Source organism: Medicago sativa, chromosome 4 (genome assembly GCF_051527215.1).
Source record: "Medicago sativa cultivar Bolivia chromosome 4, Bolivia_mono, whole genome shotgun sequence".
In the NCBI taxonomy this organism is placed as follows: Eukaryota; Viridiplantae; Streptophyta; class Magnoliopsida; order Fabales; family Fabaceae; genus Medicago; species Medicago sativa.
In genome coordinates, this window is record NC_140752.1 from 56,788,642 (window position 1) to 56,815,784 (window position 27,143).

Below are 27,143 nucleotides of genomic sequence, written 5' to 3' on the forward strand. Positions count from 1 at the left end.
GATTGGGATCCAAAGGTGCTGCCACGTAAACACAACAAAAAATTAGCTACAGAGTATGTTTATTTTTTTTCCCATGGAGAATCAACATTTACCTGTCAAACAATGGTATTAGAGCAAAGCGTAGACATTGTTGTGAGTCATTGGTTGATGAACGTGAGATAAGAGTTACGGGTAGGACAAAGGAGGCTCAGTAGAGTAGTATATATATAGGGAGAGGACATGATATATGAGAAGATGGATGGTGCATTGGAATTACGCAGTTATTATTTAATGTAGGTGGAAGATGAAAGTTCTAGTATGCCTTGGGTTAGTGGAAGAGGTTTGGAGGAAAATTTGAATTTGAATATCATCATTTAATGTACTTAGTAATCAGTGTGATTAGGTCATATCACTTACTCTTAAAGCTTATTAGGTCATGCTATTAGTTAACCTAATTTTTTCCCTCTAAATCCATGTCATTAATTGCTAATCAACTTAACCCTAAAAATATTTCCCTCTTTTTACATGTTAAATTTGAATTTCAAATTTTGGTTTGACAATTGTTATTTTCCCTGTACTCTGCTTGCCTTTACCGAAGCTTGGTATGGAGTCCTCTTCTATTATCATTAAAAGCACCTCATTTTCCCATGAATTTCTTTGCTCATTTTCCCATGAATTTCTTTCCCTTATTCTCTGTCCCAATAGAAACATCAATTATACCGAAGCTTGGTTTGACAATTATATGCTTTGAAAATGTAACATCAATTAAGTAGACTAGCTGTACAAAGCATTCTATCACCGGCCAACAAAGTATTTTGCCGCCCCACCTCTGAAAATTAATTAGACTAGCTACATGATAAATGACATAGCCAACTAAGCAGTAAAGATAATGCTTTTTTGTCCTCTCAACTAATTTTATAATAGATCCCTCCTTCTCTCATTATCCTTCTCTCAGTACCCCCAACGTTTAACTGCAAACAATGGATGAAAGAGCAAATCGCAGCAGCTATAGGTATTTTCATTTTATTTTTATTCTACTTTTTTATTGGAATTTATGATTGATTAATGGAGATAAGTTACTTTGCATTGCGTTGTACAATATGATTGATGTTAACTAGATTTTTTTTACTTTTCAGTGTGTTGCTGTATTATTATTAGTACTATAATTATAATTAGAATGAAAACAAGTTTTCCTTTTTGCTCCAAGTTTTTGTTGATTGGATCTTTTCATAACTATATATTGATCATAATAGGTTATATTGCTTCATCCATACTGTTGTGTCACCTTAAAACAATTTATGTTTCTCTTTTTTATTTTTAACTTCTAATATCTTTCTTTTCTTCCTACATCACAATCTACATTCTTATAACTGAGATTATTATTTTGCATTTTTCAGTTTTTTTTTCCTTCAAATGTTTATGGGTATTATATACATATACTTATTGAAGCTTATTCAAATGCTTAATTAGAGACTAAAATGTTGTGTGTAATTTTGGTGTCCTAAATTTAATTATACTCCGGTGTTGAATTAGATTAGAACTGTAATTTTTTTGCCTTCACTTTTTTGTTAAGAACTTCTTTGTTATAACTATCAATGATATTTTTACTAATGTTTTTATTTTTGGTTTTGAAATTTGAACAAGCTATGACTCTAAGATGCTTCTAGGTATTGATTTATAGAAAAGAAGATTAAGGGAAAGTTAATTGTTGATGCTTGAGACACTTAATGGATATTGAGGTATGAAATTTTATATGCTTGAATGATATTGTATCTTACAATTAAATCTGGTCGCAAATCACTAGAATCTGGTCACAATAAAATTTTATATGTTTATTGAGGGCATTAATGCATAAAGGGTTTAAATGTAGTAGTTTGGTAGTTTTAGTTTTGGTTTGGTATCTTCCTATTACTGAATCGGGTGTTTTTCGCGTGTGCTTTTTCTGTATAATTCAGAATTGGTTCAAGGTGATTTTCGGCATAATTTGGAGCAAGTTTGAGCCAATTTTCTGCATATCTCAGAGCTGGTTTTTGGCATGTGGGTTGTTGTCATGCAGCCGAGCTGTTTCGATGTTGCAGCTGGTACGTAGTGGTATTTCTTCCGCACCTGGGTTCTGATACGTCTCCGTGTGTTCCAGCTGCGTTATATCAGTTTTATTTTCCACTCTTTTCTTTGGTATGCAAGTGGTTCAGTTCAATTTACACATTTTATTGTCAGTTTTACCAGATTGTTTGTATATGGCTTCCGCTGGTTTCCACTATAGGTGGCTACATTTTAGCTGATTAGTGTAGTTCGTTTTGGTTTGTTTTTGAGATGGTTAAATAAACACCTTCAAACAAACTTCATACTTGCTGAGATTTATTTTGTATGTTTGTTGATGTTGGAAAATTGCAGCAAAGTAAATATAATCAAAGTTGTATAAATAAGTATGTGTGTTGGGAGTGTGTACGGTATCACATAGTATGCACGAGGTTGCGACAATATGAGAATTGGAGACGACATTGAAAGTTGGAACAATGAGTACATATGAATATAGTAGGGGTTAAGATAATTATGTTTTGTTTTCTTCTATTGGTATATTTTTCCCTCATTTCACTATGCACTGACGTACTTTTCTGTAATTGGATTACCTAGCAATACATGTAATGGATGAAACATGATTTCTTGCCTTTCTTCACACTAAGCAAATTTTGCGAAGCCTTTATTGCAAACTAGAATTTTTTCATTCTGAGCAGTAAAATTTTTACAGTTCATTTTCTAAAGAAAAGGAATAGTTTCATTCACATTTTTAGCATTCATTATAACGTAAATTATAAAAGAGAAAAATAATTATAACAAGATGCCTCTGTAGATCTTTGGGCTATGACATATTCATTGGAGAGCAATACCTCTGTTAGTTTGCTTCCATATTTGTTTTCTTACTAACCAGTTAAAATTTTGACTATTTTGTCTACTTTCTTATAATTTAATAGTTTAATGACAAAAATGTCTTATTTTTGTGTTCTGATTTTGTGATCTATCAATTTTTTTTGTTTCTTAGGATTTATTAATTTGATGCTTTTCTGGAATGCTACTATTTCTTTCATCATTGTTTGGATGCTTGATAGCCTAAGGGGATTGGTGTATTGAGGCTTTCTTGAGTTGTATGTGTTATGTACTACGGAGTGTTAAGTATGTGACAATGTAGCTCCCTTGGAGTTGTTCCTATGTACTAAACTAAATACTTTGTATGTGATCTTAGAGCAAATGATAGTGTGAAATCTCTACAACTCTTTCTAGAAACTAGGTAGAATTTTCTTAATGGGATTCTGCGTTTGGAAGTTATTAATAAATTCTAATTTGTGAACTAATAAATTCTATATTACTTTGATATAAATTTGATTGATTGAACTTATCCGATATTATTTTAATTTAAAATTGTCTTTAGAAATGTTAATCATGTATTAGAAAAAAAGAAAAGAAATTGTATACTTATCAAGTTTGTTTGTGATTTTTAAATAGACCCGCGCGACGCGCGGGTCAAAAGTCTAGTAGTTGTAAACATTTAGTGGGAGATTTGAAATTCAAATTCTGCATTAAATGAGATTATAAGCCATATCTCCCGCTCAAAATCTAGGTTTAGGGTTTTGAAAGGCTTGTTTACATTGTACATTAGGATTAGATAATAAGGATAAGGATTATGTTAGCTATGAAGAAATAGATTTATGATGATTAATGACGTGCTATGAGGATTATTGTGATGAAAGGGAAAAGTAAATAAAAATAATATAGGAAAAGGGGGAGGTGTCGAATAGAAGTAAATAATTAAGTGGGGGAGGGAGGAGTAAAAAAATAATAGGAAATAGAAATAAGCAGAATAATAGTAGGAGGCTAGCCCAAGTATAAATAGAGAATTAACAATCAGAGTTCTCATTATCTACTGAACGTGAAAAGGAATAGAAGAGAGAAGCGGAGGCAGAGAAAACCCTAGTGTAACAAGGTCAAGCCAAATCCAGATTTTTTAAAGGAGTCGAGGTAAGGGGGAGATTCCTTTCACTCTAGCGTATATTGATCTATGATGGGGTATCTTAGTTTTAGTATGATGTGATGTGATGTTATAATGTGAATTATACAGAAATTATGGTGATGAACGAAGGTAATGATGTTGTTGAACGAATGAAATTTCGGAAGATTAATGAAGGGTTTATGAATTGAAAATTTGATCTTGAAAAGAATAGGTAATCCGGTGAGATATTGAAAAAGTTAGTGTTTAGATTTTAGGGTAACCCTAGGTGATGTTTCCTATAAATTTGGGATCAAAAGGGGTTGAAAACAGATATTTTTAGGCAAGTTAGGAGCAAATTCGAGGGTAAAAACGCCGTTTTCTGTGTTCTAAAACTGTCACAAACATGCCACGTTTGGAGTCCAACGTGCCACGATTTTTCCAGGAACTAAAACCCTTTTTAAGCTGTCACCAACGTGCCACGATGGGAACTTAACGTGCCACAATGCAATGTGCACTTAGACTGATTTTTGACCCACTTTTATGTCTCTAAAGGGTTCGTCAGATGTATAGTAAGGTCCCATATCAATAAACTTAGATGAGAGGAGTTTAATTAAGGGTTATAAGAGTAGTTTTGTAAGGCATAATGTATTTTAAAATAAGACGAGTATCAAGATTATTAGAGAAGAATAAAGTTGAAGATAAGACTAATTAGAAAAGCATGAACAAGAGTAAACCAGAACACGAAGTTCGAAGTATGGGGTAATAGACGACAATAATGAAGAACTAATACATGATGATAAGATCTTAAAAACTTAATATTCTAGTCGCGTAGACGGAAACCATTATGTGGAGAATGGAATAGTGATTGAGAATGAAGGATATAATGTGTCTATAGAAGTAAAAGATGAAGAGAACGAGGGTAAATTAAGAATGGATGTGGGATCTAAACATGATGTTGATTTGACAAAAATGTAAACTAATATGTAGATATGATGTTAACCGACGAATGAGATGTTCACGTTATAAGATGATGATGCATGGTGATAGTATAAATGTCGTATGATGATGATGAATGACGTAAATAAAGATGCTTATGAAAGACTTAAGGAGAAAGTAGAGTGAGTTGTAAGAGGGTTATTCATGAACTAAGAAAGATGAAAATGATAGTAAATTATAGTAAGGGATAAATATAACGACGAGGCTATATGAAGAGTGTGAACTTAGGAAAGTTGTCAGGTTGATGCGGAAATGAGTCAAGGTAAAATGGTAAAGATAAAGACATGATGAGGCGTAGGTGAATGAGGATTAGAGATGAGTAGGTTAAATAAAGAGATGTGGTGAAAGATGTGATGAATATCGAGTTACTTATGATTAATGATACAAGTCGTCAGGATGAAATGTAAACTTAGACAGGAAGTTGTGTACGAATTAAATGAACGGCGTGAGGGGTAGTAAGAGTGGTGAGTCAGGATATGAATCTAATAGAAGAGAGTAAGATGAATGAGAAGAAAGGTAAGGGATAGGATAAGAAAAGATGATTGTTTTAGGAATAGTTCATAAACAAGAGACAAAGATAATAGAAAAAAACTTAGAATAAAGATTGAGTCTAATGATTTAAACTATATTTTTTAAAGGTACAAACAAAGTAAAATAAGTGTATGATGTTAGAGGACTAAGGTAATAGACGATAATAATGATGAATTTAATAACTGGCGATAGGGTCTTATGACTTAATAAGTCTAGTCATATGGAAAGAAGTTATTAGGAGGAAAGACGAGGGAGTAGTAAAAATCATAAAGACCTAGGATGAAGGATAAGGTAGGTTATTAGGAGTAAATGGTGCAAAGAATGGAGAAGAAACCAAGGACGAATGTTGGTTCTAAACATGACGTGAGTTTTAACAAGAGAATGAGTTAGATATAATCAGATGATCATATGATGTTAATTAACGATAAGGTGTTAATGATGATGTATAACGACGTTATGATTGTTAAAATGACGAAAGACGAAAAATGATGAAAGATGAATAATGACGAATGATGAAAAATGATGAATGACTATGATGTAAAGATGATGTGTTGTTTATGTGTCTTTCTAAATGATGTTTGGTGAGTCTTCATGCATCATATCATACTGCATAATGACGAATGACGAATGACGAAATGTATGTTCCAGTAACACATCTCTGAACTACATTATTATGACGATAGGATCCGGTACCGGCATGCATGTAGTTCTAGGAATGAAGTACGTAGCATATAGGTCATGATAGGAGAACTGTGATATGTGCTAATGTTGCAAATATGGTATGTGTGTTAAAGGTGTGCATAAGATATATGTGTTAATGATGTTTATGAAATAAATTGTATGAATATCATGATGTATGATTGATGATGATATGATGAATAATTGATGATGATGTGAATGAAGGACCAATGATGATAAGATTATCTACTTTATTATTCGTGTATCCCAATATATGTTATTTTGTGAATTCTCATCCCTTTGCTGTTGTTTGTGTATTTTGGTGTCTGTACCCTTGGGGTACAGATACTCAGTACGAGGAGATTTAGCTTTGTGGGACGCTTAGAAGGTGACAACGGGGATATACTCCTGTAGCTATTATTTGTGATATAAAGTAGTCGAATAAATACGTGCTCTGATCTGTAACACTGGGTTGGGTCAAACGTTGAATGTCCCCAAATTATGAAGTTTAAGCACTTTGATGTTTTATGCTATTTTTCCTAATTAATTTTGAAGACAAGATATTTTATAATAATGAAATTTTTATGAAGGATCTTCCGCTGTTGTATCTGATTCTTTATTATTTTATTACGTAGTAAGATGAATGAATGTGTGTGACATCCTTTTTCGTTTAAGCCATGATTATTATTATGTAAAATTATCGTCGAGAATTAGGGTGTTACAGAAAGTGGTGGAGTTCTCCTTGACTTTATTTAGAGATGAAGTGATGTTGTGATTCGGGAAGTGCCAAGAATTTTTTACCAACTCCTCATAATCTTTGTGGTCAATCCAAGCTGCTTCGAAACGGAAAGGTCTAAGCCCTCTGTCTAAAGGGAGCCCACCGAAACGGAGAAGAAGAGGATTGTGATCAGAGTGAAGCCTACACAAAACTTCAACAAAAGCTTCAGGGAAAGACACACGCCAGTCAACATTTGCAAGACCTCTATCAAGCTTTTTAGAGATGATGCAAATGCCATTATTGTTTCTATGCCAAGTAAACCGACCACCTGTGGTAGTGAGGTCGAGTAGGTTACAAGCAATCATAAAATTAGAAAAAGAGGCAGCTCTGTTGTGGTGAAAGATGCCACCTTTTTGGTCACTGGGAAGAAGGGTTTCATTGAAATCGCCTATGAGCATCCAAGGACCATCAATGGTGTGGTTGATATTCACAAGATGAGACCAAAGGCTGGGGCGCAGGGTAGGGTTAGGGCTTGCATAAATGCAAGTGCAAGTGGTGATGGCACTATTTCGACTGACAGAGAAGGTTAAAGAGTGAGGGTTGGAATCAATGACAGAAGTAGTATTATTTATAGCTGATTGTTTCATGAGCCAAATACCTCCGGAATGGCCGTTTGCTTCAATGATGTAAATTGGGGTGTAACCAGTGTTGGTCCAAAAGGAGGAGAGTCTACTAAAAGGAACATGAGTTTCATAAATTGCCATTAGAGTTGGGTTATGTTTTCTCATCAATTCTTTCAGATGTCTTCGTGCATTGTTATTTTGTACCCCTCTAATATTCCAAGAGAGGATGGATATATCTAAGAGAGCTTCCATAACAAATGGAGACAGATGGGAATAAAGGGAGGTAACAGTCACGTAACCATGTCCTCTTCATTAACTTCATGAGAGTCATGAATCTCTGTGGTAACAGTGGTGTCATCCTGAACATCCTCAATGGTGCCGCCGCTAAGAAGTTTATTAGGATTATTGTTGTCCAGTTCATCTTGGTTGGGGAAGCTAGTGTTCTTGATACTGAACTTGTTAAGTAGATCTTGGTTATGGATGTTTCTTTCAGGTGGGACGTGTTTGTGTTGTTCGTTTGTGGCATTTTGGCTATTGGAATTTTTTGTGTGTTTTTTGCCACGTAGACGGTCTTGTTTGGGGCCTTGTGAGTGGGGATAGACGACATAGGAGTGTGGGGCATGGAATAATCAAAGACAGGCTCAATCATGGATACATCATCATGCCTGCGCCTTTTGTTTTCTTTGGGGATTTGTGAGGCACGTGTTTGATTATAGGGATAGGGGCGAGACTCAGTGAATTGAATGGGTGGGCCAGGTTTGTTTTTGGGGGTCAGATTTTGTAGGGCATTAAACCGATTGGCATGTGGTTTAACTGTTTTTTGAGGAAAGTGATGCGGGGTTATTGGTGACTTTCTTTTTTCTGGTGACGAGTAGCCAATCACCATGCAGCTCATTATTCTCACCATCAATGCTAATTAATTGATCATTACTTGCTGATAATTTATTAGGGAAAATAGTAACTGCCTTACCGTTTTGAGATTCTGGAATTAAATGCGGTTCCATGGTGGTAGGGCTTTGTTGTTGTGTCTGAAGGTTGTCTCCGTGGTGGTTGACGGCGGCTTGCTGTTGAGGAGGCACGGTGGTGTTGATTTTTTCCGGCGTGGTGGGGCAGTTTCTTCTGAGATGTCCATAACTACCGCAACTGGTGCAAATTAGGTGAAGGCCCTCGTATTGGACTTTGTACCAATGACCATTAACTCAAATTTTCCTTACTACCGGCATAGTGAGGTCAATTTCCACACAAACTCTTGCAAATTTACCACGTTTAATTTTTAGGGTATTTGTGTCAACTTTAATGGGGCGGCCAACAGCAAAAGCCATAGCTAAGAGGAAGCTCTCATCATAATAAACTAGATTGAGTCCTGGAAATCTTACCCAAACAATTGTCTTGTCCACTTTAGCGTTTGGAGAAGCAAATTCCGGCGTCCAGTGGGTGACTGCTAGACAGTGATCTAAAATTAGCCAAGGTCCTCCGGTGATGACTTTTTCTTTGTCAGCAGATTGATCGAATTTCACCATATAAAAACCGTTGTCGTTGTCCATGATTTCGAATGCTCCTTGGGGTCTCCATGTTTTATGTAATCGTTCTCTCATAGTGTGATAGCCAAGGTTTTTCCCTAGCAGCTTGACAACGATGGCGTCCTTCCATGGTGTACAGAGTTCTTGAAATACTGCTAGTTCCAGGATTACCTTAGGTAGAAGTCTGTTTTCATTCTCATGTTTGATACGGACAAGCTTTTTTCCGATCATGTCCTCTTTTTCACGGATTAGGGTTTCCTGGGATGGTCCTAAGAGCTTGTCACGAAAGGAACTCTTTGGGGTTGGGGATTTTTGGGGATCCGGCGGCTTTTTGTTGGCTTGGTGGTGGTGGTCACTTTGAGCAGAGAAAACAAAACCGCTCATCGCACTCATGAGTTTTTTCTATTGGCTATGGAAAACAAAACCTGAGCGATTTATCATCACTTGTTTTGAACTTGAATTTTGTATTAGTGGTGGAAGAAATTGAATTTCAACATTTATGCTATTATTCTTCAAAAAAGTTTATATATCCAAAAAAAAAAATAAGCTGACATATTCTTATTTGTTAATATGAATTGGGGAAATGTAATCAATGTTATGTTTTTTTTTTGTTAATTCGAACTCCAAAGTGGTTGAATGATGTAGTGAAAATATAGGTGATACATTTTTGTCCCATTTCTAAGAACATTTAATTACGTTTTACATAATTTTGATTAGCTCTTTTCTTCTTTTCCTAATGAACTCTGGGATGTTGCAAGACTTCATGAAGGGAAAGACTATCTTAGTGACGGGCGCAACTGGCTTCTTAGCAAAAGGTACTACTAATATCTTGCAGCAGTTAATTAGCAAAGTTTGTAATATAATAAAATGTTGTGTTAAAAAGTGTTCTAAAAAGATTGTTTAAAGAGTTCAGAAAAAAACTTCTTATGTTTTTAAATATATGTGGTAATTTTACAATGTACGTTATTCACATAATTTACTTTAATCGTATTTTTTAACTAATATATAAATATGATGTTTGATTTGTCTCAATGAATATTTTCAAAATATCAAGTTTTTATAATTTTTTATTATAGAAAATTAAAGATATTGATGGTCAAAATTGTATATTGACATGTGTGCAGTGGTTGACTGTCACATGTATTTAAGAACAGAGGAAACATTGTCTTATATAAGACAAACATATGTAAAAATTCTACCTCCAATTATTCTTACAAGAGACATATGAGTAAAGAAAAATTGCTGTATTTGATCGATAATATAAATTAAATACATCAATTTTTATTGTCACATACATTTTATAAAAAGGACGACAAACTTTCTAAGCAAATGTTACCGCTTTTGATCATGCCTTATCAACACTTGTTATCCTTTTTCTAATCAACTATACTATCACTACTATTATTTTTGAATTTATCTGTAATTATGTGCAGTTTTTATTGAAAAGATTTTAAGGGTACAACTAGAGATACGAAAGCTGTATCTCCTTCTAAGAGCTCCAAACACTGATTTGGCTGCACATCGTTTGCAAATTGAGGTGCATCGTCAATTTTCATTTCTTTGCATAGATATTAGAGTAAATTACACTCTCCTTTTAAAGAATGGTTAATGGTGCTTTACCCCTTCTAATATAGATCATTTTTGGTTTTACACCCTGTAAAATATTTTTTTTTATTTACCCCCTTAGGGCTGGAAATCAGTCGAGTCGAATTGAACCTGTCTGAACTCGACAAGAATTTGCTCGGCTCGAAACTCAACTCGAGTTAGACACGAACTATTTTTTCAACTCGAGTTCGACTCGTTTAAAGTTCACGAATAGTTCGGTTCGGCTCGTTAGGTTCACGAACAACTCGATTCGACTCAATAGCTTGAATCAAATGAATCAAGAAAGAGAAAAAAGAATAAACTATGGTTTGAATGAGAAAAAATAACTCATAAACCTTTCAATTGGTCTAAAAACCAATTAAGAAATTAACTAATTGATAACACTATGAACAGATTCCCGTTGTAAGTAAGGAAAGGAGGCGCTGTTATTTTATAAGATAAGTTGCTCAATACCCTTATGTAAACTTCCGATGTGGGACTTGTGAACTGCAAGCTTAATACTTGCTGGTTCTTGAATAACCTTATTTTGCTGTCAACATTTTTAAGTGGGCATTACCATCATACATTATCATTTTATTTTCCTTTGACTCAAGTGGCCATTTCTTTCTCTATTGGATTTAATTCTTTTTTACTTTATAGTTGTTATTAATAAAATAGCAACAAAAGTAAAAGGAAAGTTCAGGTTAGCAAAGATCATTCAATTGAGGATGCAACTTCGGACTCTTCTCTACATTCTAAAAATTCAAAGACCTCTCATTCGTCGGTTAATAAAGATTTGGAAAATTGGGTGATGGTTCATGATAAAAAGGTGTTGGTGGCGGATGTTCAGGAGTTAGGGAAGGCGGTGGGGTTAGAGTATCATTGTGACACATCTAATTGTTTCAATTTGTTGTTTAAGGAGGGTAGAAGAGAGTGGAGGGCAGCAGGAGGTTGTGAGGTGGGGAGGGTGTCAGGAAAGGGTACCGAGGGAGAAGTAGAGGAGTAAGTAGGGTGGGAGTGTGGGTGTGTGTTGGGGTGGAAGGAGGTATCGATGAAGATTATTAGTTACAATGTGAGGGGTTTAGGGGGTGGTGAGAAGAGGGTGGAGATTCGGAAGCTAGTAAACGACAAGCGTCCTTCTGTGTTGTGTATTCAGGAAACAAAGTTGTCAGTGTTGAACGAACAGGTGGTTAAGGTGGTTTGGGGGGATTCTCCGTGTGGGTTTTCTTTTCAATCTTCTAATGGAGCATCTGGTAGATTACGAACAGTTTGGGACCCGGCTCGCGTAAATGTTTGGTCTTCTATGAGTTTTGGCCATGTTCTCGTTATTAAAGGAACGGATATTATTACTACGGAAGACTTTGTTATTATCAATGTGTATGCTCCTTGCGATTTGGCAGGAAAAAAGTTGTTGTGGGATCGGCTGCTTCCTATTGTTCTTAATTATTTGGATGGGTGTTTATGTGTGTGTGGGGATTTTAACTCTGTTCGTGGGTCGGGGGAAAGGAAAGGTAGGGGTGCGGTGTTCAGACAAGCGGATGCAGACTCTTTTAATAAATTTATTGTGGATGGTTTCTTGATTGACTCGCCGATTACCGGACGTTTATTTACATGGTTCAAGGGAGATGGAGTGTCGATGAGCAGGTTGGATCGTTTTCTGATCATGTTCCGTTAATGCTTTATGTTGATGATGTAAATTGGGGACCTCGTCCTTTTCGAATGCTTAAATGTTGGTCGGACTTCCCTGGTTATGGAGATTTTGTTCGCGAAAAATGGGGGTCGTTCACGTGTCAAGGATGGGGAGGGTATGTGTTACAACAAAAATTCAAATTGATGAAAAATTGCTTGAAGGACTGGCATAATCATCATTCTCAGAACCTGGATAGCAAGTTAGCAGAGGTAAAAAATAAAATTGCGGCATTAGATTCATAAGGTAAGGTGTCTGTGTTGCAATATGAAGAGGTTTCAGAGTTGCATGATTTATCAGTTAAATTACATTCCCTGGCTCGGACGCAGACTAGTATTAATTGGAAGAAGTCGAGAATGAATTGGTTACAGGAGGGTGATGCGAATTCCAAGTTTTTCCACGGTTTCTTGTCGGGTCGTAGGCGTCACAATTCTATTAATGTGGTGTATGTCGACGACGCAAGGGTGGAAGGTCTGCTTGATATTCGGGCGGCAATATTTATTCATTTTTCTAATCATTATAAGTCTGTTGCGGCTCGTCGACCTGGTGTGGATAGCCTTTTGTTTCGAAAATAGTCTTCTGGTGAAGCGGGTAATTTAACAAAACTGTTTTCATTGGAGGAAATCAAAAAGGCGGTTTGGGATTGCGACAGTTACAAAAGTGCAGGTCCTGATGGCATCAGTTTTGGTTTTATTAAGGAGTTTTGGGATATTCTTAAGGAATTTTTTTTGAGATTTATGGTGGAATTTCATCGTAACGACAAATTGACGAAGGGCTTAAATTCTACTTTCATAGCTTTGATTCCAAAGGTTAACAGTCCTGAAAGACTTAACGATTTTCAACCTATCTCGCTAGTCGGATGCTTATATAAGGTGCTTGCCAAAGTTCTTGCTAATAGACTTAGAGAGGTGGTGGGTAGTGTGGTTTCTGAATCGCAATCAGCCTTTGTCAAAGGGAAGCAAATTTTGGATGGTATTCTGATAGCCAAGAAGTGGTAGATGAAGCTCGTCGTTTGAATAGAGAGTTGCTTTTGTTTAAAGTCGATTTTGAGAAGGCATATGACTCGATTGACTTAAGTTACCTTGATGCGGTTATGAAAAATATGAATTTTCCAACATTATGGCGTAAGTGGATATCTGAATGTGTTGGGTCAGCAACGGCGTCAGTGTTGGTAAATGGTAGTCCGACTGATGAATTTCTTATCCATCGGGGTCTTCGTCAAGGTGACCCCTTGTCTCCATTTTTATTTTTGCTCACCGCGGATGGGTTTAATATGATTATGAACGCGGTGGTGGAGGCTCAGTGCTTCCATGGGTACGGTGTTGGTCATGGGAATGAGGTGAGGCTCACACACCTTCAGTTCGTGGATGACACTATTATCATAGGGGAAAAAGTTGGCTGAATGTGAGTACCATGAGGGCTGTTTTGTTGTTATTTGAGGAGGTGTCGGGATTGAAGGTTAATTTCAACAAAAGTATGTTGACAGGCGTTAATATTTCTGATTCTTTGGTTGTCGGAAGCGGCGTTGGTTATGAATTGTCGAAGGGGAACTGTTCCGTTTACTTACTTGGGTTTGCCTATCGGTGGTGATTCAAGGAAACTTAGCTTCTGGAAACCTGTTGTCGATCGCATTGCTTCGCGCCTGTCGTCGTGGAATAATAAATCCTTGTCTTTCGGTGGTCGTCTGGTCCTCTTGAAGTCTGTCCTATCCTCTCTACCGGTTTACTTTCTTTCCTTTTTCAAAGCTCCTGTAGGTATAATCTCTTCTATTGAATCTCTTTTTAAAAGATTTTTTTTGGGGGGGTGGTGAGGAAAATAGGAAAATTGCTTGGATAAATTAGGAGTCTATTTGTAATCCAAAGGAGGTTGGAGGGCTGGGGGTTAGGCGGATAGGTGCTTTTAATTTAGCTTTGTTGGGGAAGTGGTGTTGGAGGTTATTGACCGATACGGAGGGGATGTGGTATCGGGTTTTGAAAGCCCGATATGGTGAGGTAGGGGGCGGTTGGTTGAGGGTGGTAGTCATAGCTCGTCTTGGTGGCGGATGTTAGGTAGAGTCCGTGAGGGAGTCGGAGAGGGTGTTGGTAGGTGGTTTGATAATAACATTCAGCGGGTTTTAGGCGATGGCTGAGACACTTTATTTTGGCACGATACCTGGGTGGGGGATATTCTGTTGAGTCACAAATTTCCCTGCCTTATTGATTTGGCGGTGGATAAGGAGTGTACGGTGGAGGAGATGAGTAGGCTAGGGTGGGAGGAGGGGGTGGAGATTGGGTGTGGAGGCGGCGTTTGTTGGCCTGGGAGGAGGAGAGTGTGAGGGCGTGTTCAGTTTTACTTCATAACATTGTTTTGCAGGATAACACATCTGATATTTGGCGGTGGCATCTTGAGCCTACTCATGAATACTCAGTCAGGAGTGCATACCGCTTCCTTACTGATACAGGTGATCCGGTGGTCAGAAATCAGGACGACAATGTTTGGCATCAGCATATACCGTCAAAGGTTTCTTTGTTTGTTTGGAGGCTGCTTCGTAACAGGTTGCCAACGAAAGATAACTTGGTGTGTCGGAGCGTTCTAACATCAGACAATGCGGCGTGTGTAGCAGGGTGTGGTGAACCAGAAACGACTAAGCATTTGTTTCTTGATTGTGTGTTCTTTAGTTCTCTATGGTATCAGGTTTTGCTTTGGTTGGGTATCTCTTTTGTCTGTCCAGGACATATTAGACATCATGTGCATTAATTTATCAATATGGCAGGGTTACCAAGAGTTACTCATTTGTTTATGAAAATTATTTGGTTTGCATCTGTGTGGGTATTATGGAAGGAGAGAAACAACTAGGTCTTTCAACAGGTGGCCTCTACTCCTTTTGCTTTACTCGAAAAGGTGCAATTAAATTCTTTTCTATGGATTAAAGCTAGACAGATGACTTTCACCTATAGCTACCATGATTGGTGTAAGAATGCGCTTCCTTGCATGGGAGTTTTCTTGTAATTTTTTATTGTCTTGTGGTTGTTTGTGTTTTTGCTGGTGCTTGTGGTTTTAGCACCTAGACTGTTGTAATTATTGTTGGGTGGTTCTCCTTTTGCACGCCTTGTGCGGGGTGAACCATTACTGTTTATATATCATTTTAGCTTTTCCTAAAAAAAAACAAAAAACACTGATAAATTATATATATATATATATATATATATATATATATATATATATATATATATATATATATATATATATATATATATATATATATATCGAGCTGACTCATGAACCAAACGAGTCGAACTATACTTGGCTCAAGTTCAACTCATTTGTTTGACGAACTTAATTTTAAACTCAAGTTCGACTCGTTTGGTTCATGAACCAAGTTCAATGAATTAATTACCGAATCGAGTCTCGAACTATTTTCGAGTTGGTTCAGTTCATTCCCAACCCTAAGCTCCCTGTAAAATATTTTTGTTTTGATTTACTCCCCTAATAGGTCATTCAAAAACCATAATTTCTGAAGAAAAAATAAAAAATTGGTTTTTGAATGACATATTAGGAGAGTAAATCAAAACAAAAATATTTTACAGGGGGTAAATCAAAAAAAATATTTTACAGGATGCAAAACCGGAAATGACCTATATTACAAGGGGATAAAGCACTATTAACCATTTAAAGAAAGTTGAATTACACTCCTCTCTCCTTTTGTATTTAAATATGCACTTCTCTCCCTTGAAAATGAAACTTATACTCCCCTTCTTGATGTGATGGTTGAATTACAACATCTTCCCTTAATATCGTTCAAAGTTTTAGCTTACATTTCTTGAGTTGTCAAATAACAGGTTTTTGAAATGGATTTATTTCGCATACTACGAGACAAGTGGGGTGAAATTTTTAGCTCCTTCATATCAAAGAAGGTTGTTGCAATAGCAGGAGATGTTGCTAAAGAAAATTTGGGAATAAAAGACGAAAAGCTTAAAAATGAGATATTTGAAGAGATAGACATTCTTGTCCATTTTGCTGGATCTACTAAACATGACGAAAGGTGATGACAAATCTAATTTTTATAAGTAAAAAAGCTAAATAAAATTCATGTCAAATACATTTAATCATTTTAAATTTTAATATAATACTCATTTCTCTATAGATTTGACATATCAATGGGTGTTAATACAAAAGGCGCTTTACATGCCTTGAACATTGCAAAGAATTGCAAGAAATTAAAGGTTTTTGTACACATATATTCTATCAAATTATACTTTTTTTTTGAGAGATCTATCAAATTATACTATAAAATGTCACTTACTATATGTTAGTTCTTAATATATCTTAACAAAAATCTATATTTATTATTATTTTTTGACAAAGAATATCTGTATCGGTATGTCATGTTGTTATTTTCTCATTCGCCAATCTAAATCCTTTAACTATTGAAAATCTTATATAACTTTGAAGTCAAACCAGTTTTACTATTCAATAACTAGTATATATATTATTAGATGGTTCTTTCTCGATGATCATTTGTTACAAAATGTTTTCATTTGTGTTTACAGAACTATTGACAGTTGAGAATGCTAGGAACACTCTCTTTCTAGCACTCTCTCTAACACTCACTATCTTATTGGGTGAAACTCATGTGAGTACCACACATTGGAAATGGATCCCACATAAAGTGGTGAGACCATGAGCTTCATCCAATAAGATAGTGAGTGTTAGAGAGAAAGAGAGTGTTCCTAGCATTTCTCTTGACAGTTTAATATATAGCTATGGTTGAGGGAATCTGAAATTCTTTCTTGGAAATCCGAACACAATTATAGATGCAGTGAGTGTATATATAGAGTTTGTTTAGTAAGACCATCTCCGTTGGGAGGGTCTTAACTATTTAAGACCCGGTACCTATTAGGTACCTCCAATGGGAAGAATCTTTTTCAGGGTCTTATAAGATCTGAGGTTTTACTTAAGACATCCAATTTTAAGTGGGACCCGCACTCTTTTAATATTAAAAAATTGAAATATAATGATATAAAGTTATTGATAGTTGATTAGTGGATCTCATTTAAGAACTTTGTGTGAGATCTGGGTTGAAGTGATTAAGTGCTTATTAGGTACTATTATTAAAAAATTATAAATGAGTGATGTGTACACGTTAGACCCAGTTAAGAACTCAAAAATGAGTGTCTCCATTTAAGAACCCATTTAAGACACATATTTGACTGTATGGCTTATACTCCCTCCATTTCTTTTCTTTTGATGTTTTAAAACTTCAACTATATTCGAAAACTTTTGATGTTTTAGTGAATTTATTATTGTTTTCTCAAGTTTACCCTTGTTGAAAAACACAATAAACTATTGAAGTAGTTGTGACCTTTGGTTTATCACATGTGAATTTAATGATAAATAAGGACATTTAAGTAAAAAAACAAACAAATATTTATATACTTTAATTACTCCTTAAAACTTGTGTCAAGAGCTAAAACATCAAAAGAAAAGAAATGGAGGGAGTAGCTTATACTCCCTCCGGTCACATATATAAGCAAAAAGTAACTTTTTAGGTTCATTGAATGATTAATGTACATTGTTTATAAATGTGACTAGATACAATAATTATTCAATGAACCTAAAAAGTTGATTTTTGCTTATAAATGTGACCGGAGGGAGTAGCTTGTAAGTTTGTATGACATAAAAATCCTATTTAATAATTGTTATTTTCTCTTGAGCTTACTCCCTCCGGTCTCAAATGTAAGAAACAAAAAAATGCACACATATTAAGAAAGTGGATTGACTGCATTTAAGTCATTATAAAAAGTGATATTTTTCTAATTTTACCCTTGTCTTGGAGTAGTAAAAACAATTAATGAGGTGGGTTTAATGAGGGTAAACTTGGAATTGTGGCATTTAATAGGTTCATTTTCCTATACTTTTTCTTATATTTGAGACCACCAATTTTATTTTTTTGTTTCTTACATTTGAGACCGGAGGGAGTATACCTTATTTTTAAGAGCTTATATCTAGTGTTTTTAGATAAGTTAATCCAAGTATCCTATCGCTTAAAGCTTATAGCTTATCACTTTAATCTCAATTTTACTCATGCAATCGTAATTGAAAAAAATAAATATTAATTAAATATATATTTTTATGTTATTTCATATTTATAAGCTACTTCAACCGCTAATTTTGTCAAACACTACAAATTCAATCAGCCAGCTTATTCTCCATCCGCTATATATTAGTTTATAAATCATTTATTATAACTTCATTCACTATGAACTGTTTTCAGTTATATGTTGTTTTTTTACCAAAGAGAAGCGTAGTACTCCCTCCGTTTCAAAATGAGTGTCGCTTTAGCCAAAAAAATTTGTTTCAAAATGAATGTCACTTTCAGTTTCCAATGCAATAATAACTTTTTCTTTTCAATTGTACCCTCCAATTAATACTCTACACACTACTTCCAAAGTATTACTTTTAAAACTAACCAATAGTTAATAAGGATAATTTGGTAAAATAACCATTCTCTTTCTTTTAATCATTGCATTTCTTAACATGTGTGTAAACACCTAAATCGACACTCATTTTGAAATGGATGGAGTATTTAGATATTTAGTTTTTTACCAAGATTGTTTTTCAAGATAGCTCTCTACAAGAAAACGTATAAGAAATTTGGAGGTCTTGAAGCTTCCAAAATTTCTCTTATCCTTCACTGAGAGACACTTAAGTGTCATTGGACTCTCCAATGATAGTTAAGTGTTGTTCCACATTTTTTAGATCGGTTCTATCACTTTTTTAAATAAATTTAACCGATTTAAAAAATCTTTCAAACGGTAGTTAATTGATGTTGAGGGAATTTTGCTTTTTTTAAGTGTTTGGGAGCAAAGGCCATCCTATATATTTTGGAGGCCCTGTTTTAATTTTGCGTCTTCAAAATTCTCGATATAGAAATTGGTATATATAGGAATTTAGACCTTTAAAATTGGTATATATAGGAATTTGGACCCTTAAAATTATATATGTGAAGGATTTGGACTCTTGAACATTGATATATGCATGAATTTCGACCTTTAATAATTTGATATTTATTAATAAAATGAATTTCATAGTTTTAGATCCTTAAATATTTCTATTTAATTTTTGAAGCATGCTTTTTTGACATCCATTGTTTCCTAGAAACACATGGAAATGACCAAAAATCCAACAATAGTTTACCACCGTCGGTTTTCTAGTTATAAGTCAGCGGTAGTTAACTACCGTTGGAATATTTTTGGTCATTTCCATGTGTTTTGAGGAAACAATAGATGTCATAGAAGCAATTCTCTTAATTTTTTTTGGATAATTTGGGCCCCCAAAATTAGGAGTCGCTGGGGGAATAGAACAGTTTGCACTATGCATAACTGGCCTTGGATGGTAGAAAAAAAAATGAAAGTCTAAAGAGTAATTTTCAAACGTATAGGTGTTGCGAAATCCCGTGTTTAAAGAAAGAGAGTTCCTTCCACAAAAAAAAAAAGGAAGAGAGCTGCTCTTCACATCTACTAACAATATATAAAAGTTTAAGTACAACAAAATTTTATAATCGTCCTCTTTAAAACTCATGATCTCCTTGATTCCATGTGCATAATGGTCATTTTGCAAAATTTAATTTAATTGTTTTTTGAAAAAACAAATTAATTATGGATGATGGTCATCACAACTGTAACAAATTTCCACGGATAAATATGAAATTGGTTATCTACTAACAATATATCTACTAACAATATATAAAAGTTTAAGTACAGCAAAATTTCATAATCATCCTCTTTAAAACTCATGATCTCTTTGATTTCATGTGCATAATGGTCATTTTACAAAATTTAATTTAATTGTTTTTTAAAAAAACAAATTAATTATGGATAATAGTCATCACAACTGTAACAAATTTCCACGGATAAATATCTACTAACAATAGATAAATGTTTAAGTACAGCAAAATTTCATAATCGTCCTCTTTAAAACTCATGATCTCCTTGATTTCATGTGCATAATGGTCATTTTGAAAAATTTAATTTAATTGTTTTTTTAAAAAACAAATTAATTATGGATAATGGTCATCACAACTGTAACAAATTTCCACGGATAAATATGAAACTAGACTTTTGACCCGTGCGTCGCACGGATTTTCTTGACTATAAAAGAGACCAATAAATAATCTTTAACCCGTAAGATCATTGATATGGTAGAAAATAATTTCTTCAAAAAAAAAGGCAAGAGGATAGGAATGAAATTGATGTGCAATGCATTTTTTTTAGATGGAATTTGTTAGGTTAAATAATTGCAAACCTAATAAAGCAAATGAGCGGAAAATAAAATTAGGTTAATCTGCTAACAATATATAAAAGTTTAAGTACAGCAAAATTTCATAATCGTCCTCTTTAAAACTCATGGTCTCCTTGATTTCATGTGCATAATGGTCATTTTGCAAAATTTAATTTAATTGTTTTTTAAAAAACAAATTAATTATGGATAATGGACATCACAACTGTAACAAATTTCCACGGATAAATATCTACTAACAATATATCTACTAACAATATATAAAAGTTTAAGTACAGCAAAATTTCATAATCGTCCTCTTTAAAACTCATGATCTCCTTGATTTCATGTGCATAATGGTCATTTTGAAAAATTTAATTTAATTATTTTTTAAAAAAAGAAATTAATTATGGATAATGGTCATCACAACTGTAACAAATTTCCACGGATAAATATGAAACTAGACTTTTGACCCGTGCGTCGCACGAGTTTTCTCGACTATAAAAGAGACCAATAAATAATCTTTAACCCGTAAGATCATTGATATGGTAGAACATATTTTCTTCAAAAAAAAAAGGCAAGAGGATAGGAATGAAATTGATGTACAATGCATTTTTTTTGATGGAATTTGTTAGGTTAAATAATTGCAAACCTAATAAAGCAAATGAGCGGAAAAAAAATTAGGTTAAGTTGCTGCAGACGTAAGGATGTCAAAAAAAAGGCATGAAATTAAAAAAAATCCAAAAAAAAAGTGTAAAATTCTTGACAAAAAAAAAGTATAAAATAGAAAGATCAATACGTGATCATTGATATGGTAGAAAATATTTTCTTCAAAAAAAAAAAGGCAAGAAGATAGGAATGAAATTGGTGTGCAATGCATTTTTTTTAGATGGAATTTGTTAGGTTAAATAATTGCAAACCTAATAAAGCAAATGAGCGGGAAAAAATTAGGTTAAGTTGTGGCAGAAGTAACAAAATTAATAAATAAGGATTAATTAATTTGTTAAAAAAAATAATACGGATAATGATCATCACAAGTCTAACAAATTTTCCCAGATAACTATGAAATCAATTTATTTGTTTTTTAAAAAATGACATAAAAACAAATATTATGAAACACGGATATAACAATTTCCCACGCATATTTGTTTTTTGGATGCAAAATTAATAAGTCTTGAAAATATTCTTAATTTTAAAATTCCCAACTATGAAATCAATTTATTTGTTTTTTAAAAAATGACATAAAAACAAATATTATGAAACACGGATATAACAATTTTTCACGCATATTTGTTTTTTGGATGCAAAATTAATAAGTCTTCAAAATATTCTTAATTTTAAAATTCTCGGATAACTATGAAATCAATTTATTTGTTTTTTTAAAAAAAAAACATAAAAACAAATATTATGAAACACGGATATAACAATTTCCACGCATATTTGATTTTTGGATGCTAAATTAATAAGTCTTCACAATATTCTTAATTTTAAAATTTTAATTGTTTTTTTAATCTACTAACAATACATAAGAAAATTCTTATATTTCAATTTTTATATATTATTTTTTTAAAGAATTTTCTATTAAATAATAAGAAAAAACAGTGTATTATAGAATAAATATAGAAAAATAGTTTATATTACTCTTTTATGCCATAGGTATAGGAAAATAGTTTATTCTGATCTTTTTTAATCTTTTAATCTTACTAATTTGCATATAATTTTTTTAAATAGAAACGATACATTAATTTCTTCAAAAAAGAAATAATACATTAATGTTAATATTTTTAAAATAATAATTTGTTTTCAAAATTCAGTCATATCAACTTTCTCATATCGATGTACATAAAATTTGATTTTGGAGATATAAGCACATAAATTCTACAATGAGTGAGTTGTAAATATTTAACGGTATTTTGGAGAAACAATACAATGATGTTGATATTTTGAAAATGGTCATGAGTTTTCCAAATTTTATCATATCGACAATCATATATCGTTAAATAAAAAATTTCTTCTGCATATATAAGATTATAACATCCTCAAAGAGAGCGGTGCAAATATTTATCAGTGTTTTAAATATAAAATAAAGAGTTATTTAATGCAAATACATTGATGTTGCTATTTTGAAAATAGTCACGTGCTATAAAAATTTTATCATTTTGAAAATAGTCACTAGTTTTTAAAATTTTATCATTTCGATTTTCTCATATATGTATGTAAAAATTTATTTATGCATATATAAGCACATAAAATCTGCAACGGGTGTAGTGTAAACATTGAACGGTGTTTTGCATATAAAATAAAAAGTTATTCAATAGAAACACAATATTAATGTTTATATTTTGACAATATTAATGAGTTTCCACGATTTTATCATATCAACTTTCTCATAGCAACACACAAAACAACATTTGTAAGCTTTAATCTTTTTTTATTTTTTGGGAAAAAACATGAGAGAGGCGAGAGACAGAGAGTTTGTGAGAGGCGACGACAATGGATTCTACCATGGTCGTCTCTATCGGTCCTTTTCACCGGTAGAGAGGTTCTACAGGGGGGAAGGGGGCCAAGCAGGGAGCCACATATGGGGGGGGAGGGGGAAATTGGATTGACGCGAGACCGCGATGTCGGAAAGCGTTGCGACAGGACGATCGAGGTCATGACAGACAGCGGGAGGCTTCTCGGTTCGACGAGAGAGGCGACTACGGTTTTCAACGGTCTAGGTTTAGGTTTGCTATAAGGGAAGGTCGGTTCTCAAGGGAAAGGTCGTGGGATGCATCTTCGTGGGAGAGACCCTTTGCTTCTTGGTCACGACACCATAGCAGGGAGGGTGGAGTTGCTGTTCGGCGGCGGAATGGGAGATTCCTGTCTCGGCCACGAAGCTCCAAGATGATAGGTGCAAAGCGATCGGTTGGTGCTGCTTCTAAGCAAAGAACGCGTGATGGTTCTGCTGATCAGAAGGAAGACGTGGCAGATTCATCTCTAAAACGGTTTGTCACTTTCTACTTTACTAATTTCCCTATGCAAGCTCCTAATTTCATTCTTAGGCAAGGCTTTGAGGTTTGTGGGATGTTGGAAGAGGTTTTCGTTCCTAATAAGTTGAATGTTAACGGCGAGGCTTATGGTTTTGTGAGGTTCTCCAGTGTACGTGATGTTGACAAGCTTTTACGTGCGGTGAATAATGTATACTTTGGGCACATGCGTGTAAAAGCGTCTTTAGCGCGATTCCATAAGAGTAATCAGAAGGCGTTAGTGGATGAGGGCGAGGGGAAGGTCGTGAATGCTGGTGAGAAGGTAGGAAAGGTGGGGAATGTGGCTGTAGTGAGTAACGACGTAGGTAAGGGTTTTAATCTAGTGAATGCGGCAGCTGGGGTTGAGAAGGACTTAGTGGTGAGGAAGGACAACATAAGGCCTATTCCTGAAAAGGTGAAGATGTTTGATGAAGGGGAGGTTGATGCGCGTAAGGTCTTGAGGGAGGAAGAGGAGCGTAATTGTGTTAAGGTGATTGTAGGTGAAGGTTCAGAACAGCAGCAACTTCACAAGAGTTTTTCAGCAAACCAACAACATAAAAAGTTGGTCAGAATGTACCGCTCAATGGACAGTGATTTAAATTGGGCCAGGAAAGGGTTGATTGGCACCGTAATGAATGGGGAGGCGATACCGGTAATTCAGAGCAGAGTGGAAGATGTCGGCTTTCGTGACGTTGATATTATTCCGTTGGGGGCGGATAAAGTATTCCTTCATAGCTTGTCGGAAGTGGACATTATGCAAATAGTGGTTGAAGCGAAGCAATTCTTTGATCTTTTATTTTCAAATATTGTGCGATGGGATAAAGCGGTGGTGCCTTTTCAGAGAGGAGCATGGTTACGAGTGTAAGGGGTGCCGGTGCATGCTTGGAGTGAAAATTGTTTCAAGCTTTGCGTGTTAGACTGTAGGCGTTACCTTCGGACGGATGGATGCACCTTAAATAGGGAAAGATTCGATTATGCCAGGGTGTTGGTTGCGACGTCATCTTTGGATATTGTGAATGTGACTGATACGAGTTTAATTGATGGTGTCCAAGTTGAAATTAAGATGTGTGAGGAATGGGTTTTTCAATTTGGGTGACGACGCTTGTTTGTTTGATGCGGGGTCGAATTGCTCTAATGATGATGGTCAAGCTGATTTTCAAAGGGACTCGGATGCGGTTAATAACGTGGATGTCTTGGTTGATAATATAGTAAAGGATTTGATAGTGGATGAGAATAATATCTTGCCAAACCAATCCGACGAGGCGACGGTTAAACATGTCTCTTCTGATTACGAGGTGGGTGGGGGTGCCTCAGGTTATGCTCCTTCTGCCGTCTCTGGAAGTGAATGACATCACAAACGGTTACCCGTGCTTTGCGTGAATGAGTCCGCAGGGGGCCCAGACGATGGAGTCCGTTCGAATTCCAAGAAGCGAAGTATTCGTCAGTCTTCGTGTCCTCCGGGAGGAAATCGTTCTACCACATCTTCGGGACCTTGGAGTTTGGAGTGGCTTAAGTCACACAAGACTGGAGAGGTGGGTGGTGTGCCTTTGGTTAGCTCAAAGAAAGAGAAGTCTTTGGCGCTGCTAGCCGACAGACCAGTTGAGGTGGACGAAGTTCAGAGCCGGAAAAAAGTAGGAGGTGTGCTTAATCATAATGTGCATTGCCTTAAAAAGGTGGCCCGTTTGTCTGGGAATGATCCTTCAGAGGTGTTGAAATTATTCGGAAACAAGAACGGAAACGCCAACGGGAACTCTGTTTGCAACAGGCGTTGGAGGGTGTTCCTCAAGGGATGCTAGATGGAAATATTTCTTCTTCTTCTTCTGTTAACACTGATTGGCAACATTGGGTGGTGATGCGTGGAAATGAGACGGTGGCGGATGAAGATGTTAGGGGAATAGGAAGAGACATTGGTCTGGATTTTCCTGGGGTCATTCATAATAGGTTTGAGGTGTTAAATGGAGAGGGTAAGGCTATGAATTCAGGGCCGATTATGGGGAATGAGGATGGGGGTGGCTCGGCTAGGAGTGGGAGGTCGTAGGGGTGTTTTGGTGGTGTGTGGGGCGGGTGGGAAAGGGTGATGAAGTTGATTTCTTGGAATATTAGGGGTTTGGGAGGTGTAGAAAAGCGAAGAGAAGTGCGGTTGTTGGTAGGGGAAAAATTGCCGTGGATTGTGTGTCTGCAGGAAACAAAATTATCTGTTTTTGATTCTTCTCTTGTGGCATCTTTATGGGGTAAATCTTTTTTCAATTTCTCTTTTCGACCATCTGAGGGGGCGTCGGGGGGCTTGTTAATTATGTGGGATAACAAGGAGGTGGAAGTGTGGTCTTCTGTAAGTAGCCAACATTTTTTATTGATTCATGGCAAATTTGTTAAGTCAAATGAAGATTTTTATTTGTTCAATGTGTATGCTCCGTGTGGTCTTCGTGAAAAAGAGGCGATGTGGGTATCCTTATCGGAGCAATTGATGTTGTTAAGAGGTAAGCGAGTGTGTGTGTGTGGTGATTTTAATGTTGTTCGGAGCTCGGAGGAAAGACGCTCTGTCAGGGGAGAAAATGCGTCAAACGATCATGCAGTGTTCAATTCTTTTATTGAGGATAATGTGTTGCTGGATTTACCGCTTTTTGGACGGATTTTTACGTGGTTTAAAGGAGATGGTAGATCCATGAGTTGCATTGACATGTTTCTGTTGTCTGAGGAGTGGTGTTTTCATTGGCCTAATTGTGTTCAAACTGCGCTTTTGAGGGGTCTCTCGGATCATTGCCCTCTTGTTTTGTCGGTGGATGAGGAGAATTGGGGACCCCGACCTATTCGTATGTTGAAGTGTTGGCAAGATGTTCCGGGTTACAAACAGTTTGTGTCGGATAAATGGAAGTCGTTTCAAGTTGATGGCTGGGGGGGATTTGTTCTCCGTGAAAAATTAAAGAGGATAAAAGAAGCGCTGAAAGAGTGGCATGGTACTCACTCAAAAAATTTACCTGGGAGAATTAAGTCTCTTAAGGAAAGACAAGCAGAGTTGGATGGTAGAGGGGAGTTCGAGGCTTTGTCGGCTTCTGAAATCGACGAGTTGCATGTTATTTCCTCTGATATTCATTCGTTGTCTCGGGCAAATACTAGTATCGCGTGGCAACAATCTCGGTTAAAATGGCTTCGAGAAGGGGATGCGAATTCCAAATATTTTCATCCCGTTCTGTTGGGGCGGCGGCGCCATAATCATTTGGATTCCATTGTTGTTGATGGGACGGTGGTGGAGGGAGTTCATCCCGTTCGCCAAGCAGTTTTTTCTCATTTTGCGAATCATTTCAAGAGAGGTAGGACGGAAAGAATAGCTCTGCACAACCTGAGGTTTAAGACTCTGAGTTATACGGAGGGTGGGGGCCTAACTAGGCCTTTTTCAGAAGAAGAGGTAAAGGCGACAGTGTGGGATTGTGACAGTTATAAAAGTCCAGGTCCGGATGGGGTGAATTTTGGTTTCGTTAAGGATTTCTGGAGTGACATGAAACAGGATATTATGCGGTTTACGGCGGAATTTCATCGAAATGGGAAGTTGTCGTGAGGTATTAATTCAACTTTTATTGCCC

General features: G+C 35.6%; 5 protein-coding genes and 1 long non-coding RNA gene across 7 annotated transcripts; 4 read left to right on the forward strand and 2 right to left on the reverse strand.

Moving 5' to 3' along the window:
* Window positions 1-391: 391 nt before the first annotated feature.
* LOC146930095 (uncharacterized) lies at window positions 392-3,333 on the forward strand. 2 transcript variants are annotated; one of them, XR_015006276.1, is made up of 4 exons: window positions 392-991; window positions 1,624-1,718; window positions 1,935-2,154; window positions 3,020-3,333. It is a non-coding gene; the product is annotated as an uncharacterized LOC146930095 (long non-coding RNA). The 2 variants fall into 2 exon arrangements; XR_015006275.1 differs by lacking the exon at window positions 3,020-3,333 and having other exon boundaries at window positions 1,935-2,530.
* Window positions 3,334-6,856: 3,523 nt separating this feature from the next.
* Window positions 6,857-7,651, reverse strand: LOC146930096 (uncharacterized). The gene has a single exon (XM_085707466.1). It carries the CDS (start codon window positions 7,649-7,651, stop codon window positions 6,857-6,859), a length of 795 nt encoding a protein of 264 aa, XP_085563592.1.
* Window positions 7,652-8,709: 1,058 nt separating this feature from the next.
* On the reverse strand, window positions 8,710-9,414 carry LOC146930097 (uncharacterized). The gene has a single exon (XM_085707467.1). The coding sequence runs from the start codon at window positions 9,412-9,414 to the stop codon at window positions 8,710-8,712; it is 705 nt and encodes a 234-aa protein (XP_085563593.1).
* Window positions 9,415-9,709: 295 nt separating this feature from the next.
* Window positions 9,710-16,593, forward strand: LOC146930098 (fatty acyl-CoA reductase 8-like). The gene is made up of 4 exons (XM_085707468.1): window positions 9,710-9,845; window positions 10,464-10,567; window positions 16,120-16,322; window positions 16,425-16,593. Exons 1-4 carry the CDS (start codon window positions 9,767-9,769, stop codon window positions 16,591-16,593), a joined length of 555 nt encoding a protein of 184 aa, XP_085563594.1. The 5' UTR covers window positions 9,710-9,766.
* A 6,850-nt stretch (window positions 16,594-23,443) lies between these two features.
* Window positions 23,444-24,430, forward strand: LOC146930099 (uncharacterized). The gene has a single exon (XM_085707469.1). The coding sequence runs from the start codon at window positions 23,444-23,446 to the stop codon at window positions 24,428-24,430; it is 987 nt and encodes a 328-aa protein (XP_085563595.1).
* A 1,428-nt stretch (window positions 24,431-25,858) lies between these two features.
* Window positions 25,859-27,118, forward strand: LOC146930100 (uncharacterized). The gene has a single exon (XM_085707470.1). The coding sequence runs from the start codon at window positions 25,859-25,861 to the stop codon at window positions 27,116-27,118; it is 1,260 nt and encodes a 419-aa protein (XP_085563596.1).
* The last annotated feature ends 25 nt before the right edge of the window (window positions 27,119-27,143 follow it).